At 39.3% G+C, this 14,324-nt stretch overlaps 1 protein-coding gene across 2 annotated transcripts in view; it reads right to left on the bottom strand.

Moving 5' to 3' along the window:
* Positions 1 to 14,324, bottom strand: part of LOC133634071 (myosin-9-like) — a 61,236-nt gene that overhangs the window by 3,374 nt on the left and 43,538 nt on the right. For both annotated transcript variants that reach the window (XM_062027050.1, XM_062027049.1), the window contains exons 34-42: positions 13,932 to 14,144; positions 13,644 to 13,856; positions 13,412 to 13,573; positions 10,969 to 11,097; positions 10,805 to 10,893; positions 10,588 to 10,711; positions 7,439 to 7,647; positions 7,225 to 7,333; positions 1,972 to 2,144 (exon numbers count right to left, since the gene is read on the bottom strand). In XM_062027050.1, the coding sequence (XP_061883034.1) occupies positions 1,972 to 2,144; positions 7,225 to 7,333; positions 7,439 to 7,647; positions 10,588 to 10,711; positions 10,805 to 10,893; positions 10,969 to 11,097; positions 13,412 to 13,573; positions 13,644 to 13,856; positions 13,932 to 14,144 (1,421 nt within the window). The remainder of the gene's footprint in view (positions 1 to 1,971; positions 2,145 to 7,224; positions 7,334 to 7,438; positions 7,648 to 10,587; positions 10,712 to 10,804; positions 10,894 to 10,968; positions 11,098 to 13,411; positions 13,574 to 13,643; positions 13,857 to 13,931; positions 14,145 to 14,324) is intronic.

Below are 14,324 nucleotides of genomic sequence, written 5' to 3'. Positions count from 1 at the left end.
TTGTTTTACCTCTCTTTTTGAAATGGAGCTGTTCTGTGATTTTTGTGTCGTGATTATTTACGGGTTGCGGCGCGTCGTCATATTATGACATTCTATGTGTCTGAGGCTAGCAGTTAGCACTTGGAGTAGATGTAATGTCGTGAATAAAACAGCTCGTTGAGTTGACAACTGGATCCCTTCTTTATTGTTTTGTCAACACATTACACAAACCACACTTGTGTTTTTGCTAGTCTCGTTTTTAAAGCAACAAACCCAACAGTATACATGTTTAACACTAATTCTTTACATGTTCAATGGGCGGAAGACATCAGAAAGACAATCGCTTAATTCCGAGACTATTAAATTTAGCTGACATCAAAGACATGTCAGGATAATTCCAACCAGAATTTGGGAAAATGTTTATCATGCACTACAATCCAAATTACTTTCGACACAAACCACCCATCTGGATTGGAATAAAATTTTGATCCGAGCGTGTGTGATTGGGTCAGAATATTCAGAACGGCATGTTCACACTAAGCATTTTTATTCCCGTTAGGCTTTTAATACGAATAAATGTGTCCATGTGCACATTGCAAATACTTATATAAATATGACATTATCTATCAATTTCGTTGGGGGGTGCTCTTGCTGTTAGGAAAAAAGTGGGAACTGGAGATGAATGTTGTGATTGGAGAACAAGAGTGGGGGAAATTTGTGAAAATGGTCACAAATTGACCAGCAGTTCAATATGGAAGGAATTTAGTTGGAAGGTGAATGTGAGATATTTTAAAATGCCCTTTATTTTAAAATTCGACAAGACGAACCGCCAAAAACTCAAAACCTTTTGGGAGAGAACAGGGGTAAGACTCTTAAAGAGTCTCCACAAATATATTGATCTGGACCCCCTGATCTTTGTGTTTGGAGCACTCACTGATGACTACATGAATAAAAACAAACTCTTGTAAGGGTCCTATACTGGTTGCAAAAAATGATAACTGTATCCTGGTGTAGGAGCTTAAATGCTGTTTAAGTTAATTTACATTTTATGGAAGGTGCTTTGTTTATTCAGCCAAAATGAGACCATTTACTTTATTTGCATAATACGAAAATGTATATATTGCCTGCTTAGAATAATATTTATTTGTATTTATTACATTTGTCTGAATAATTTGATGACATACTATTTTATACTGCTTTAATACAGTGAAGAATATGTAACTGTTTAATTGCATATATGGCGGAAGGATCTGTGTGGTAATAAGGTTTTGGACACATGGTGGAATGGAGCCACAGTTTTACCTTACTCGTACTTTTTCTAACTCTTTCTTACTGTAACAAACTTGCTTTGTTTTGCCATTCGCTTGTTCCCACATCGTTATTGTTTGACGTTTTTGAATGATTAAGTTGACAAGTGAATGATTAAGTTTGACAAGTAAACGATACAAAATGAAGAGGAGCGTCTGGAGTTTGGCTTGTTGTTGCCGCAGCAAGCGGGAGCGGGAGAAAGTAGAGGAGCGTCAAGCTAAGGCTTCATTAGGAAACTACACCTGGTATAAACCACTTCCTCTCCCACAGTAGAATGAAAGGAGAGAATTGTTAAGGCATATACAACAGAGAAAATAACAGAAAAATGTAATCTTACTGCTGATGTTTTAAAAAAAAATAAAAAATTATGGAACCCATTGATAATCTACCGGTATTCACATTTGACGCTTTAAGTGAGCTTGGCCACCAAATGTACACATTTGTCTGTATAAATAAATATTGTTAAACTAAACAATACTCTAATACCAGCTTGCCAAGGTGATGTCACTTTTTAAATTTTAGGATTTGTAAAAAAATTTAAAAAATGCGACTGAAACTTGGAAGAAACAAAAACGTTTGTTCAAGAAAAAACAAATGGAGCAGATGGAAAATACACGTTTTGACATCAAATATTAAATCTCCAATTTAGTCAAAGATTTTAAATCTACACCAGTACGCACTCACCTGAGTTTGCTCTTCAGACTGCTGACTTCCCGGTTCATGGAATCTGCTGACTCGGCGGCGTCGTCGAGCTCCCTCTGTAGCTTCCTACGGTAGGCGTTGGCTCGCGTCACCTCCTCCTCGGCCTCCTCCAGCTGGCGCTTTAGCTGGCGCATGCGGTTGTTTGTCTTATCGGCCTGGAGAGAGGGTTTGCATATTTGAGTAAGAGTATCCGCGTCGATGTCTTGCATGCCGTGGGAAAAACTGGCAATAAAGAATGTTTTATGTCTTCGAAACTATGCGTAAAAGAGGTTTTGATAGACAATGGGTACTTTTTCATGAAATGAAGGTACAAAAACTTCTTTGTGGCTGTGATATGGACGCTGACCCGCTCTTATTTCATCTTTCAACTGTGTTGAACTGAGCTTTTAAGTGGTTGGTTTGTTATTTTTAACCAATTTTTTTATATTATATTTTATTGCAATTATTATGTACTTACGGTGCAGTTCAATTTACCTCAGAGCTGGGAATGACGTAACAGCCGAGTTGTGAGCGTTCCAGTTAGGTCGGAAATCAAGATGGCCACATCCCCGAAAGCCATTTTTGCGCTTACCTTGTCTGAATATGAACACCTTATGGGAAAATCCGCACTCTTTCTTAGACTTAGAAAATCTTTATTGTCCCCGAGGGGCAATTTGGTTTGCAGCAGTGGATCAAGAGGAAACACAGATGCTATTGCTAGCGATGTAGTCTTGTACACCACATGAAATATGTAGTTTACACTACAGTAACGTTACCATATATAAACATCCAACAATACATGGTATATGGCTGATTTAGTGTGACAAAAAAATAATCAGAAGTGCTAACAATGGATATTATAGAAGCATATATCATTGTTTACATTCAGAGCAGCCATCTTTAAATGGTTCAGACATTCCCACATCCCAGTACACATAGAACGCACCAATGTTATCGTTCTTTTGGTACTCATTGGGCTAATAAATCTGCGACCTTTGGCACTAAATTTCATACGGTCTCGTGTGCTGGTGTGGAAACAAAGTTTCTTGAAGTTGAACAAGGGAGCCGCTTTTTAAAAGGCTTTGCTACACAGCAACATCGGTGGGAGCTGCAGGTTTGATCATTTTGCTTTGAGGAAAATGTAGCATGATCTTGCTGTCATGTTAACAGTGTAGCTAACATTCCTATGTTAGTGTTGCTGACATTTGTGTCCTCACATTGTTACAATGTTGCATGGAATGTATGGCATCTATTCCGATGGACAAGTGCAGTTATAGGGATAAAGTAGGGCTGGGTGATATATCGATATATTTTTACACAAGATATGAATTAAGAAAATAATAGTAATATCTCTATCATTTATTTCACGTTAAAATGACCAAAGACCGCTTATTTGTGGTGTTCCTTGTTCTCCCCCGCTTCCTGCTTGCTACTAAACTCCTCCCCTTCCTCCTTCCAAGACGTGCAAGCACGTATAAGAACATCCATGATTGGTTGGTTGTTTACTATGAGGAGTCACAATTGGTTGAGATTATGGCAAAACATTAAGAACAGGCCAATCAGAGGCAAGATAGGGTGTGTCATGGAACCAGGAAGGGAAATCACAAGGGACATCCCAATGATGACGACGAGAGTCATAGAAAAGAAAGCGAAAATATTCAAGCGGGCGATTTATATAGTAAAAAAACTAGTGGAAGATGGCACAGGGATTCTCTTCTTTAGATTTTTCGTTTAGCGAAGTAGATGACGTCCAGGAAACCCAAAATGCGTCTACTTGGCCCCATTTGGACAAATGTATGAGTCTGGGTAAAACATTCATTTGAGTTGTTTACCATGTAAGCTCAAATCCAAACTGTTCTCAAGTTGCATATTTCGCATATGGTGCCAAAAATGGATGCCGAAGAGATGAAGATCATAGCCGCACAATTAAGTCAAGTCACTTACTTGGCGCTGACCAGAACCGTACGTGAGTGACAGTCCATTACATCGTCGACTGGGAATTGAAGGCCTACTGAAATGAATTGTTTTTATTTAAACGGAGATAGCAGATCCATTCTATGTGTCATACTTGATCATTTCCCGATATTGCCATATTTTTGCTAAAAGGATTTAGTATAGAACAACGACGATAAAGTTCGCAACTTTTGGTCGCTGATAAAAAAAAAAGCCTTGCCTGTACCGGAAGTAGCGTGACGTCACAGGAGGAAGGATTCCTCACAATTCCCCGTTGTTTACAATTTGAGCAAGGATGAAGAACGTTAGAGTGAAGGACTAGAGAGGCAGTGCAGGGTGTATCTTTTTTCGCTCTGACCGTAACTTAGGTACAAGGTCTCATTGGATTCCACACACTCTCCTTTTTCTATTGTGGATCACGGATTTATATATTTTAAACCACCTCGGATACTATATCCTCTTGAAAATGAGTCGAGAACGCGAAATGGACATTCACAGTGACTTTTATCTCCACGACAATACATCGTTGACGCACTCTAGCTACGGAGCTAACGTGATAGCATCGGGCTCAAATGCAGATAGAAACAAAATAAAAAATAACCCTGACTAGAAGGATAGACAGAAGATCAACAATACTATTAAATCATGAACATGTAAATACACGGTTAATAATTTCCAGCTTGGCGAAGCTTAACAATTGAAGCTAACTATGGTGCGGCGGCGGGCGTTGTAGCTTTCGACAACACCCCGGCCGCCATCAGAGTCGGCAAGAAACATATATTTCCCCAAAGTTACGTACGTGACATGCACATAGCTACACGCACGTACGGGCAAGCGATCAAATGTTTGGAAACCAAAGCTGTACTCACGGTAGTGCATCTGCTATCCAGCTCAAACACAACACAACCTCCTGATTGTGTTGCTGTAGTGCGCCGCTAATACACCGATCGCACCTACAACTTTCTTATTTGCAGTCTCCATTGTCCATTAAACAAATTGCAAAAGATTCACCAACACAGATGTCCAGAATACTGTGGAATTGTTCGATGAAAACAGAGCAGTTTGTATGGTGACACATTGGGTACGAATACCTCCGTTGCCGTCGTGACGTCACGCGCATACGTCATCATACATAGACGTTTCCAACCGGAAGTTTAGCGGGAAATTTAAAATTGCACTTTTTACGTTAACCTGGCCGTATTAGCATGTGTTGCAATGTTAAGATTTCATCATTGATATATAAACTATCAGACTGCGTGGTCGGTAGTAGTGGGTTTCAGTAGGCCTTTAAAGTGCCTGCAAATTAATTTTGTAATCTGAGTTTGATTCATTTTGTATTATTTGCACAGCTATGTTATTTATTTTACGAATAAATAAAATTTTTCTATTTTATTTACGTTATGTAATTCTGTGCTACTTAAAGAGTTTATTTTCTGTGCTGTTAATACCCATCCTGACTAACTGGGTTAATAATAGTGCCACTGACTTTACAGTACAGTTGTCATTCACTTCAATTTCACTGAATCTTTAAATGTATCTTTTCACCGGAAAATATATCGAATATCGAGTTTAAGTAAAAATATATCGAGACATAATTTTTCGTCCATATCGCCCAGCCCTAGGATAAAGTACACAAGGGCACTTCTTGGGAAAACACATCTCATTAATATTAAAGCTACACCTTTCAAAGAACCAGTGTAATGGAAAAAACAAGTTGCCTCTATATTGAAGCTATTATTACATATCTTATTTATGACAACAAAAGACTTCCAAATTTTGCAAATAAATAGATATGAACAAAAAAGTGTCAACCTCAGAGAATACCATTACCATTTTGAGAGTTAATGAGCAAGCCAGCCACGTGATCCGTGACATAAACAGAGGAACCACTGATCCGTTCCCCATCAACAACAATGCTAATCAAGCAGACTTTGTGAGAGCCAACAATGATTACTTTGGGAAAATGATGATCCAGAACCTTATCATTTTGAGCCTGAACACAAAGAGGATGAGCAATATATGCTAAACAGATGCAGCATTATAATAATAATAATAATACCTGGGATTTATATAACGCTTTTCTAAGTACCCAAAGTCGCTTTACATGTTAAAAACCCATCATTCATTCACACCTGGTGGTGGTAAGCTACTTTCGTAGCCACAGCTGCCCTGGGGTAGACTGACGGAAGCGTGGCTGCCAATTTGCGCCTACGGCCCCTCCGACCACCACCTATCATTCATTCAACATTCATTCACCGGTGTGAGCGGCACCGGGGGCAAGGGTGAAGTGTCCTGCCCAAGGACACAACGGCATGGTAAGAGGCGGGGAGCGAACCTGCAACCCTCAGGTTTCTGACACGGGCGCTCTACCCACTACGCCATGCCGCCCCTAAATTATTAAATTATTGTAACATTATAGCATCAACAGCATTGCTAGGTGCTAATCATACAAACTGACTATAACAAACCATAATAAAACAAACACTAACGATTTACTCTCTTGCTGGGATGCCGACCGACGGGACGCTCACATAATCCCGAAAGGTTAAAAAAAGTTGCCGCAACTAGAGTCTTTTTCACCATCTTGGTCCATGGCCACATTTGTCTACTACCAGGTAAGAGATGCATGAATTATAATCTAGAATTTACTTTTACCAAGTTTTAGATGAAGCAGAAGCACCCGCCGGCTCAGTGTGTCAACAACAGCAACGTAAAATAGCATTAAACTCACTGCTATGAATGTACCGCTAGAATAGGTAATCTGTGTTAGCGCTTATAGCAATATTACTCAATTGGTTAATTTTCAGATCATGACATGTAAATGGAGTTTTGTTGGCGGTTTCTGGATGTTTTATATAGGGTTTTATGGGCGCAACAGAGGACCCTCAATCTGTTAGTCTGACCTGATAGCTATTTATTTGCAAAGTATTACAATATTCAAATGCATAAAAAAGCCAAGCATGTGTTCATGTCTGACATAACTATTGTAAACTATAGACAGCACATCTCTTGCCAACTTTTGCATATTTCCAGTATGACTGATCTGCTGATATGGTCAGCCTTCCTCCAGTGATGTCATCCCAGCCCCGACTCTACGTAAAATTGCCGACGGATTTTTTGATGTTTATACCGTATTTACTCATACTTTGCGGATTGGAAATAAAGTTAGCGGACACAGTTGAGCATATCAAGTAAATTTGTTTGTCCATTTTACTGGTGCTTTGAAGATAAAAAAAGGTGTAAAATTACAGGGTTTACTTGCTTTTCGCAGGCAGTGTGAAAGAGGATAGAGTGGAGTCTTACTTGGTCCTTGTATTGCTCTGTGTTGCGTCGTTCATCCTCAACTTGCAACATCATCTCTTTCAGCTTCTTCTCCGTCCTTCTGACGAGTCTGGATGCCTGTTGACGCTCCCTGAAATTCAAATCCAAATTTATGGAGAACAAGATGGCTGAAAAAAATCCACCAACCATTTAGCTTAAAAAGTTTGCAACTAATACAACTTTGAGAATGACTCACTTTGACTCGATGTCAAGCTGTTCCTCTAGCTGTGCAATCTTAGCCTCCATGGTGGCGATGGAGGACTTGTACTTAGACCTAATGGTGCCCTCGAGCTCCTGCAGCTTCAGCTTCAGCTCCTTGTTCTGGCGGTCCAGCTGGGAACGAGTCCCCTCCAGTCTCTGGGAGGTGCTCCGCTCTGCACTCAGTTCGGTGGTTATCTGATCCACCTAAAAATGTTGCAAACAGGCGAAATACAACATCACAGGTATTGTCGGTGTTTCCATACATTTACTTGTGGCGGGGCACCTCAAAAATATTGGGCTATCATTTGCCCTTGATCATAAACACATGACAGCACACCTCGTCTGTCAGAGAGTAAGACGACTTAGCAGGTGGAATTACTTACTCAGACCCATTGTTAAAAATTGACTAGCAACATATCTAGTGAAAAAAACATTGCTCTTCTCAACGGGCAGGTAGGTGCTGCTGTGGGGCTCTCCCCCGTCTCAAAGCACCCAAAGGCAGCTCCGTCTTGTTCAGCGACAGAAGAAAAGTTAATTTGTAGTTCTAAAAATAATTGTTTCGTTTCCCAAGCTTTTTTACTTGGGGTGTCTCGATCTGATACCAGCAAAAACACAAGTATCGGATGATATCGGCTTGCATCTTCGATACGAGCAGTCCTGCAGCTTATAGACCTGCGCAAAGCTGGACAGCCAGTTAACATCTAAATGTCCTCCAATAGGCACGCAAGCTAGACATATGTAACAAGTGTCCTTAATTGAACAATACTGCAGTCTAAAACACCAAGTACCAAATACAGTGCAACCTCGATTTACAAACGTAATTGGTTCTTGTCAGAATAATTGTATCTAAGTTATTACAAAACTTTGTGTTTCAATGAGTTCCCGGCGAGAGGACAAAAGCTGTCTTTGATCCTACCAAGCAAAAGGCTTGTAAAACTCCACTGTGTAGGATGGGGAGCGACATGAGGGTGTCGGTTTCTTTGATGTATTGTAATCCACAGGAAGATTTTGTCCTTACCCGAGATCTACAAAGCGTAGAAGAGGCAGGGCCTGACCCCCATCCAGGCACCTTTTCTTTTAACTGTTTTGTAACCAAAGGCGATGGCTGTTTACGACCCCCCTCCCTTAGAAACAGCTGTTGCCATGTAATCAGGGAAAGTCCATATAAAAGAGGCGTACAATCTTTCGTCAGAGCGTGGGACGACACTGTACAAGGCAGTGTCTACGCGTTTCTCCTCAATTGAGCTAAATTGAATTCTGTCTTTGTGTAACTTCTAGCTTTTTGTCTTGTTTAATAGATGTCAGTGTTTGAACCTGACAGTTCTTGATCAAGCTTCATGAATAGAAAAGCTTGGATAGTGAATCACATTTCTCCGTAAGAAACAATGTAAATATGAATGGGTTCCATCCAGCCTTGAAAAAAGTCCATATTTTATTGAAAGGTTTGTACACATTGAAAACAGTGCTACGCATTACTAAATATAAAACAAACATAAAGGGGTTGATGGATCCACTTTCTATTTAACAAAACCAAAACAGCGACGTCAAGTTCAACTGTCCTCTGTATGCGCTGCTTTGCCAACTCATGCACAAAGAAGAAGTCCCTTTGGTGCCCTCACAAACAATCAGAAATCACGAAAATCTTTAACAACCATATTCCCACAATAATAAACATTTAAAAAAAGTACAATCCACTTACAATGTCATCAGCAAATGAGCAGCTGACGAGACAGGGAGTTTCCGTGTGTCTGCGCTCTAGGAAGAGGCGCCGCTAAACAAGAGGGAGTATCTTTTCCTCCGCTGTGATACAAGTACGCTTTGGCATCTTTTCCCAAAAAGGTCAGTTCTCATTACAAATAAAAACTTGCTGTGGTACGAAACCGGCTTCCTCATCTCTTCAATACTAGCAAGCACAAAATGGCTGCTAGCAGGACACATAATTAATGAAGCGTACATGGCTTGATCTCGAATAGTTCATAAAATGAAAAGTTCGCAAACATAGGGGTTTGTAAATCGAGGTTTCACTGTAGTTATAGTTGCACATTAATTACAGATACGTCTCCAAGGCAGAAGCGCACTAGGAAGTATCCAGAAACAAAAAGTGTCCACATCATTCAATTTACTGCGTCATGACTCATAAGCTTAACTTGCTAATTTATTGTGACCAAAGCACTAATTACCACTCTACTTCAATTTACAGACAACATAGATCCGCGTCATGACTCATAAGCTTAACTTACTGATTTATTGTGACCAAAACACTAATTACCACTCTACTTCAATTTACAAACATAGATGTGCATCATGACTCATAAGCTTAACTTACTGATTTATTGTGACCAAAAAACTAATTACCACTCTACTTCAATTTACAGACAACATAGGTCCGTCATAAAGTTGGTGTTTTTAATACCTGCCATTATTCATGGAGTTATTTCACTTGATCAAACCTTATCTAATATTCCACACTACAATATAGTAAAATGATTTACTATAATTAATGTGTATATCAAATCGGATTAATATCGGATCAGCCAATACCGGTATCGTATCGGAAGTGAACATTTTACTCACTATTGGCAAACACATCATAACCAGTTATGACAATTCCACAATTACTTAACTGCCTGACTAAACACGTGACATTACAAGAACGTCATTCCCCCAAAAAGAGAAGATAAGGACCATAAAATAGAGGAAAGGGAATCATGCATGCTTACTATACTAAGTATTATGGTAATACTTCAGCCACTTTGGTTCTCAAATTTTTTTTTACCACTTAAACACTTTGCTCTCCAATACCACCATAATGACCAACATTAAAATACAGTAGCGTAGTAGGCCTAAGTATTCATTCAAAAAACAAGGCAGAGGTTTTATTTAACAAAAACATTACATTTTTTGGGCCACTAACATTACACACAGTTTGAACAGTAACTGTTTGAATAAAGAAAAAAAAAAGTGCTTTAACCATATGATTTTTTTCACGTACCACTTGATGGAGCGCATACTACAGTTTAGAGAGACAATCTGCATACTTTATTTACAAAATGGGGGAAATCTGTTTTATACTAACAACTAGTAATACTACTTGTGGATCTAATAACTTGAGTTACAGTAGTAGGCGCAGTATGAAAGTACTACCTGCAGGGCGGTCCTCTTGAGACGGTCGTTAACCATATCTGTGTTGAGCAGCTCCTCCTCCAGATCGTCCTCCAGCTTAGTGATGCTAGCCTCCAGCCTCCTCTTCTCCTCAGTGAGCGCAGAACTGAAGAACAATCGACGTGCACGCAAGTCAATGACTGAGCAGTTGAAACAGATATTGCTTCATATTGATCCAACTAAAATATACGCTCCATACAGTTTAGCGTTGCAGTTGTTGATCTCATCCTGGAACTCGTCTCTCTCCGTTTGGATTTGTCTCTTGAGGCGCTCTGCACTGGCGAGGTCCTGGAAGAAGGGATGCGATGCGTTATTAATCATTGTGGCTAAAAAGATGTCATCACGGTCATGTGACTTTCATACTTCATTCAGGTGCAGGTTGTCCGCTTCCAAGGCCTTCAGCTTCTTCTCAGTCTCCTTGGCACCGTTCACTGCTTCGTCTCGGGAAATGCGCAGGTCTTCAAGCTCTCGGATTTGCTCTTTCATTTGGGCCTGTGTGTGTAAAAACAGGCAGACAACTCAACACATTTGTCGCCACACAAATACCCTCAATCAGGGTTGTCCACACTTTGTGCTGAAAAAAAAAATGTGACTCACATTGAAAAGCGATTCTTATTTATTGCGATTCTAAATCGAGTCATCATTTTCAAAAATAGATTACAAAGAAGTTTTCAAATTTTTTCAATTACCGTGAATTCCAGACTATAAGCCGCTACTTTTTTCTAGGCTTTGAACCTTGCAGCTTATAAAACGGTGCGGCCAATTTATAAATTTTTCATGCTGACGGCCGGCCATAATGTATATAGTTTTTAAAAAAACAAGCAAACACTTTTACGAATTTCATCTAATAATTAGGGCTGTAAATGATTAAAATAATCTAATAGCGATTTTGTCAATAGTTACCTCATATTTACTCATGATAATCGCAAATGGAAGTTGATTTTATCTTAAATAAGTAAGATTCACTTCCATTCTAATTAGTGTAAGATTGAATAATTATGACTGTCAAACGACTAAAATATTAAATCGCGATAATCACATTTTGTCCATAGTTCTCATAATTACACACAAACGCATATGTTTTTTTGTTTGTTTTTTAACTTAAGATTCACATCCATACCAATTAGTGTATATCTAATTAGGGCTGTCAAACTATTAAGAAATTTAATTGCGATTAATCACATTTTGTCAATAGTTTATCACGACAATTGCAAATGTAAGTTTTTTTTCTTTAAGTAAAATTTACATAATAATGATTAGTGTAATATCTAATCATTAGGGCTGTCAAACGATTAAAATATTTAATAGCGATTATGTCAATAGTTAACTCAAAATGTATTGCGATAATCGCAAATGGAAGGTTTTTTTCATCTTTAATAAGTACAATTCACATCTCCACTAATTAGTGTAGTATCTAATAATTAGGGCTGTCAAAGTCCATAGTTCTCATAAATAACATTAAGCGCAAATGGAGGTTTATTACAAATACGTTTTTTTTTTTACATCTTAAAAAAGTAAGACTCCCGTCCCTACTAATTGGACTAATATCTAATAATTAGGGCAGTCAAACAATTTAAATATTTAATCGCAATTACTCACATTTTGTCAATAGTTAACTCATAATTAATTACGATAGTAGCAAATGGAAGTTTTTTTTTTAACAATAATAATAGATGTTATTTGTAAAAAGCACTTTACATTGAGTAAACAACCTCAAAGTGCTACTACAATGTATAAAAAAAAAATAAATATAAAAAGATAAAAAATAAAAAAAATAAAAAACTATATCAGCCAAATAGCTAAAACTAGCATGCATATATCTAAAAAAAAAAAGCCTTTTTTAAAAAGGGTTGTTAAGCCTTTTTTTTTTTTTTTAAAAGCATCCACAGTCTGTGGTGCCCTCAGGTGGTCAGGGAGAGCGTTCCACAGACTGGGAGCGGCGGAGCAGACAGCCCGGTCTCCCATTGTTCGTAGCTTCGTCCTCGGAGGTTGGAGGAGGTTAATAAGTACCTTCTTTAAATTGTATTTTATCAAGTTTCCACACTTACTGGGACTAATTGTCACTCTGTCTTGTCATTTGTTTCTCAGTCAGTCTGGGCTCTGGCGTGGATGTACACGCGTCATTTGCCGGAGTGTCTGGGGACGTGCCAAGTCGTCGTGGTAACCAGGATACGTTGCGTATAAAAAGGACAAGCTACTCATCGGCACAGTATAATGCTTTATCGCAATGACGGAAAAGCAAGCCTGAATAAGCAACCGCACGTCCAAAATCAAGCCCAAAAAAACGCGTCAAACTTTACGAGCGACTTTTGAAAAGAAAAGGGAATCTTTTGTTAACTTATCGTGTTAATAATATATCTCAATTAAATTATTTTTTTAACAATATGCAGAGTAATATCGCCATCGTGTTTACGTATGCAGTACCAATGGGTTATATAGCTATTTGATGATACCCTTGTGGGTACTGCACTGTATGCTGGGTTATGTGGATTTTGGTAAAAACTGTTGCACTTTATATGATGCTGCTAAAATACTGTAACATGACCGCCCGCTGATTCGTAACTCGCACTCTATGTATTGCACTTGTATTTTAAATTGCTTTTCATTATGTAATTTCAATTTTGTTATGTATTTTCAATCCTGTGTCATTTTAATTGTGGATGTTAAATGTGCCACAAATGGGCTGCAGATGGAAATTAGCTTTTGGTGCTAAATCTGTTGCAGCCATCTTTTTAATGTAAATGCACATTGTCCTTCAAATAAACAAATAAGAATGATAATCCACATAATATTTGTCATGCTTTACCTGCAGTCTCTTCAACTGTTTGATGGCCTCATCCCTTCCCTTGTTGGCGGCGTCTATCTGGTTTTCAAGGTCGCACAAATCCAACTCCATTTTCTTCTTGGCGGACAGAGCCTGAGTGCGCTGCCTGCGTTCATCCTCCAGCTCGACTTCCATCGCACAAACCTGACGGAGAAAAATGATGACACGCAAAATCTTGACTTTTGATGCGATCGGGCAGATTGAAGGATCTCACCTGTTTGACCAGCTGCTTCCTCCTCTCCTCGCCCTGCTCATCTCTGGCCTGCAGGTCTCGGTCAGCCTGCGCCTTCATGGCCTGCATGTTGACCTCCAGGCGTAGTTTGGCGTCCTCGGTGGCCTGCAGTTCGTCCTCCAGCTCCTCCAGCTGAACTCTCATTTCCTCCAGCTGCTGATCCACAGCACGCTTGGACCGCTCCAGCTCGTGAACCTGTGGACGAAGATGAAGAAGAGTAAGGATGTGCGTCACGATGCTAGACTTCCACGCCACCAAATTCTCTCTTACACTCTTGCCCACGTCGTCTTTGGAGGAGACCAAGTCGTCCATCTCGGCTTTGAGCATCTTGTTGGCCCGATCCAGCTCATCCTTAATGTCCGTCATGGTGTCCAGCTCGCGGGCAAGCGTCAGCGCTCGCGTGTCTTTCTCCCTGGCATCAGCCTCAGCTTTGTCGCGTTCTTCGGCATACCGAGCAGAGATGGTCTTCTCCTCAGCCAGCATCTAAGCAGGTAGTGATGGAGATATAAATATGACCACAACTTTCATATTCTCTTTTCGAAACCCACGGTTTGACTGAACCCACTTTTTTATTTTGGTATGTTTTGTTTTTTTTCAAATTTGAAACAAATCTTTTTACACATACTATGTATCCCGTAATGCTTTCATCCATTTATTTTATTA

Source organism: Entelurus aequoreus, linkage group LG18, assembly GCF_033978785.1.
Source record: "Entelurus aequoreus isolate RoL-2023_Sb linkage group LG18, RoL_Eaeq_v1.1, whole genome shotgun sequence".
Taxonomy (NCBI): Eukaryota; Metazoa; Chordata; class Actinopteri; order Syngnathiformes; family Syngnathidae; genus Entelurus; species Entelurus aequoreus.
This window is presented reverse-complemented; position numbering and strand designations above follow the sequence as displayed.